General features: G+C 28.8%; 1 protein-coding gene across 1 annotated transcript in view; it reads left to right on the top strand.

The window, feature by feature from the left end:
* Positions 1–4,662: 4,662 nt before the first annotated feature.
* Positions 4,663–5,522, top strand: part of LOC105449872 — a 21,684-nt gene continuing 20,824 nt past the window's right edge. Inside the window, exon 1 of the mRNA XM_011689309.1 lies at positions 4,663–4,791. Within this exon, the coding sequence (XP_011687611.1) occupies positions 4,766–4,791 (26 nt within the window). The 5' untranslated portion in view covers positions 4,663–4,765. The remainder of the gene's footprint in view (positions 4,792–5,522) is intronic.

Genomic DNA, 5,522 nt, shown 5'->3' with positions numbered 1-5,522 from the left:
GCAATAAATAAGTTATGCATTCTCTCTCATTAAAGCTTGCAAATGCGATGTTCTTTACAAAAAATTGCTATACTTACATATTTCAATGTTAATAAAAAATAGAATTATAAGAATAAAATTAATAATAGGTAAAAACTATGCTTCTTTTAAATACAAAATAATTTTGTTTGAACACTTTTAACTGCAATTTTCATATCAAATATTCTTTTTAATTTGATGTTATTTACAGATAATAAAAAAATATATATTTTATTTAGCATCATTAAATATAATTTTACATACACAATTTCATACACAATCACATTGAATAAAGTAATTTTTCTTCTTTTTATTAGGAATTTGAATCATACTGCAACGAAGTAGTAGTTACGGCACTTTATGTAAGAGAAGTATAATTACAATCTTAATATTCTCTGTATTTCCTATAATCACATGCATTTGTAATCTATCTTTTTGTCGTATTTTATGTCGTTGCAAATAAAGTTTTAAAAATACTTTATCTGTTAAATTGTTGAAAATATTGATTTGACTAGAGTCATATTATTCACACTAGAGTTAGACAAATTATATAAACAATATGTATATAATAAAAATATATTAGAACAATATATAAGAAATAAAAATAGATTTAAAAAAATAAATTTTGTATTTGTCTGTAGACAAGAATTTATTTTATAAATTTACAATATTAACAATATTTTCGTGTCAAATCAATTTTGTAAAAGTTACTCTAAGAGAAGTGTTCTATTCAAAAAGCAATTTTTTGAAAGCAAATTTCTCGTTGTTAAATATCAAGTGATAAAGAAATACCAATATTATCACACCGAAATCTTGAGCATTTTACATTATTATTATTTTTATTATTACATATTGTAACTAATGATTAATCCATTTTTTTTATTAAGACTTCAAGATCATACAACAAAGAATCCTTATATAAGAGAAGTATGATTGTGTTAATAAAATTTAATTAACTTAATAGACTCAAACTAGATTTCTTACGTGGCATAAATAATATAGCTTACCACGTAATATTAAGTAAGTGAGTAAAGCAAGTAAAGAGAGTAAGTAAAACATTAAGTTTTTTCAAATTATTCCAGAAGCATAATTCTTATGATGTTAAATTCGCCATCTAAGTATCGATGTCGGTTGTATTAAATAATTTATATTTAAATTATAGCATTAAACACAGAATAATTAAACATAATAGATTTATTTAATACACACGTATTACAGTTTTCTGTTCAGATAAGATAAGAAGTCGAGAAGACGAGAACGGAATTTTTAAATTGCCAAATAATGGCTAAAGATTGTTGAAAAAAAATGTTACACATAATTATACAACAAGTGAGAAAAACACAAAGACGAAGGAAAGAACGGACAAAGGACGGAACAGGCATTCAACTCACTACAGCAACAATTGCTCATCGCATATGATTGTAAGTGCGAGTATAATGTAGTATGTATATATACAATGGATTGATGTATTGAACTTTCCGTATCGTATTGTAAGATTGGCAGACAATATTGTATAAGCAAACGCATGGCACCATCATACATATGAAACTACATTATTCTCGAGGCAAAATGCAGCTCGTGCCTCTTACTTATGCGATGAATGAAGTTACATAACGCGCGGTGCAGGATTGCAGCACGTGATTTTGTTCTCGCGTGTATGTAGCAGTTCGATTTCATTCGCCAAACGCATAAGCATAATTTCTTCTCAGGCAACATATTTTTCAAGCTTAAGAAAAAAATAACGTTAAAAAAAATTTTACGAGCATTAATGCTTTTTTAGTAGTTTTCTCTTGTGCATTTTTTAATAGTTCTTTGAAATTATTAGAAACATATATCGAAGAAAAATTTTTAAAAATGTCTAAAAATGTACCGAGTTAATTTGTTATTTATTTTAAATGCTGTAAAAATCATAATTTTTCAATATTCTCATTAAAATAATATTCGATCAACCAAATAAAAACTCATTGTCAGCAGAGAAATTTATACGAGCAGATTCAAAATGGGTACATTAAAAAAAGATCTTAATAACGCACATTCTTTAACATTCTTACAATTAGCAGTGATTCATAATGATTTATTGCACATTAGTATATGCAAGATGTTTTACATCAAATGGAAATCTACATCTGATGGAAACATGCCGAAAGATTGAGTACTCTACAAGTTTTTATGTGCATCATATTACTTTAATTTTTGTATACATATGATTTTGTTTATTTCGTTATTTTATGTTTTGCGTAAAAAATGCAATATGACACACATAAAAACTTGTAGAATACTAAATCCTTCGAGATGTTAAAATTCTCATCAGATGTGGAATTCCATTTGATATGAAACATCTCGCATACTAATGTACAATGAATCATTGTGAATCACTGCTAAAATTAGTACTTTGTTTGTAAACTTGTTTAGAAATATAAAGAAATACATTTTTTTATTTTATCGCTAAAACAATATTTCTCAAAAGTAAATATCGAAATATAGGAATAATTAGGGAAATTTGATTTACAGAACAAGAAATCGAGGATTCAACTTCGAGTATCTCATAAACATATTTAAAAGCAGATATAGACGCATACACACTTACTTTTTCGACATCGAACGGAGAAAGTTCGGTATCGAAAAATACCACAGAAGTGACTAACTGCAGCTCTGATCTCCGTCCACGTGCACACACGGGAAATTGTGCATACTTTATATTTACATGATGGTATACTTTAGGTAACGCAAAAAAAGTCTGCTAAAACTTTGCTACAAATGCGTATTAAAACTTAAAAAATTATTTTTTGTATAAATAAAAAAATATTTTTGTTTTAAAATATCATTTTTAGTTTAGTTTATTTCTACTTTTATTTTTTCAGAAATAATTTTAAAGATATTTAGAGCATTATTCCAAATTCTACAAAATTAAATATTCATTTACGAAAGTTCTCTGATTATCGAATGTACTTCTAGCCCCACAAATCAAAATATCATTGAAATAGAAAACGAGACGAATATAATATCAAATGTTCATCGCTTGTGGATTTTAATTTTCTCTTAAATAATGGAAGTTGTTTGCACACATGCATATGTTGCTATACATGCACCGCCAATTGCCTTTACTATATAAGAAATAAGCTAAAAATGAAGGGAAATGGTGACCCGGTGTCCAAGATTGCCACACTTATTACCGTCCTAGATGCAAGTTGCAATACACATAACTTGCATGAACTCACCAAGGAAGTGTGGACCTGCGTTTTGTTACGGATCGTGGCTTTTCGGGCGTCGCTAGTCCATTTTGTGACTTTCGCTAATTTTAATAGGCGCGGCGAAATTGCGCGAACCGGTGTCTGTACTAGTTTTTCACGTCTGTATATCAATCTGGCTATAGTATATCACAATATCATTGCATCAAATTATTAAATTAATAAATTAAAACACGAGAATGTATTTGTCATAGCAAAAGTTTTTTTATTCTTAATAAGCAATTATTTAAATATTATAGAATATATGCTTTTTTTATATTATAATGTAATATATTTTTATTATTATTGTTTTATTGTAGAATATAAATAATATAAATTAATTGTATGTAATTAAGATGAATAATAATCTTCGATACATACAATAACCAGTATTTTGAACGTGTATCTCCTACATCCAACATTGGACTGTATTTTCAATGCCAACATGCCACTTTTATCCAATTGCAAGTATTTTCCTTGACCTAGTTTTGCTTTTACTTTTTGGTGGTCATTCTTGGCTTTAAGCATCAAGCATGCAAGCAATTATAAAATTATGTTAAAAATATTAAGAAATATGTTATACATATAATTCATAAGCTAAATTAGCTTTATAAAATTTTATATACATAAAATTTATATATAATTTTATAATTTAATTATAATTTATATATAAATTTTATATACATAAAATTTATATATACATACATATAATTACACACACACACACACACACACACATATATATATATATATATATACCTATATATATGTACAATGCGAAACTTAAAACCGATCTGTCTATTGATCGATTGATCAATCAATGATGATGTATATAAGTTTATAGTCTATTGTTCGAAGCATAATAAAATTACAATTATTATTCCTTTTTTTACATTCTGTGACACTTCACTTATTAGTTACGTACCGCTAATAATGATGAAAAAATATGTTGCGCAATTAATTTCTCTAACTGCATACGTTACCTTTGGATCGTAACTGCAGCGAGAAATTACGAAACGTCAACGTCGCGCCGTCTCGGAACGCGCTTCGAAATAGCGGGCTTCGAATTGCGCTCGTCTCTCTCTTTCTCTCTTTCTCGTCGGTTCCCTTCGCTTTCCAGCCCGTCCCGTCCGCGAGATGAAAGGCCGAAATGAAAATAAGCGGTATTTGGCCATAAGCGCGTGGTATGGGTCCACGAATCTATTTGAGGCGAAAAACCAAGACGAATGGGGGAATAGGAGGGAGAGTTCGAGCAAAAACGACCTGGTGAAAAGGCCGATATCGGTGGTGCACGGTTTCCCGCAAAGCAAGAATCAACGAACGTGTCCAATCGTCACTACTGCTTATCCGAGGCTGGACCAATGATCGGCAAGTAGCACGAGGCTATCAACCGGCCGAATGTAACAGCACCAACCAAGTTACTTGGTAAAGCCGCGGCTATCACATCCTTGAGTATTGTCAACCGACACCTCCTACAGTCGTCAATAAACTTCGGTACGTCCTCGACTGGGCTGGCCATCATGTGTGCTTTCATCGTTCGCATCTGGTAAATTTAATTCTGATCTATTGTACATTAATTCTAAGGGGGTTTCTTATGTTCATTAGATTAAAAGAACAAATCTTGTAACTTTTCGCTTTTTCTTTTAAGGTCTTTACAGTTAACAATTTTGTTGTGATAAATGCATTTCGTGCGGTCATATATAATAGCAAAACAATTAAACGTTTAAAAAAATTGTATTTTTTCATATCTTTAAGGCACAGATAAAAACTATCTTTATATAGGGTTGGGTAGAGCCTAGTTAAAAAAATAAAAGTTAAATTAAAAAACTAAATAATTTTAACTTAACTTAGTTACATTTTAGACTCAACTTAATTTAGTTACATTTTATTGGTAACTATTAACTTTTGTGATCTAACTTTCTTGAAGTTAAATTTTTAATGCCTCTTGTAAATCCAAAATAAAATACATATCTACGTTGGTGTCTTCAAATTCAAATTTGAGAACGTATATTAAAATAATTGTTATAATATAATACAATGTACTCTAGCCGCAGGAAGAAATCACTATTCGCGGATCTTCTATGAATTAAATCATTGTTGGAAGAAGTCCTTTGAAATCGGTCCTCATTTCGCGGCTCAACAGAAATAAATATAACAAATATACACTTTATTTAGAAACTTTATTTAGAAACTCTAAAATTATAAACTAAAAAAAATTTAACTTTTAACTTTTCAATTACTTTTTTTTATTAAATTAACTTTTAATTCAATTAATTT

The sequence above is a fragment of the Wasmannia auropunctata genome, unplaced genomic scaffold, assembly GCF_000956235.1.
Source record: "Wasmannia auropunctata unplaced genomic scaffold, wasmannia.A_1.0 LD336071.1, whole genome shotgun sequence".
Taxonomy (NCBI): Eukaryota; Metazoa; Arthropoda; class Insecta; order Hymenoptera; family Formicidae; genus Wasmannia; species Wasmannia auropunctata.
The sequence above is the reverse complement of the archived record's forward strand: the minus strand, read 5'-3'. Positions and strand labels throughout refer to the sequence as shown.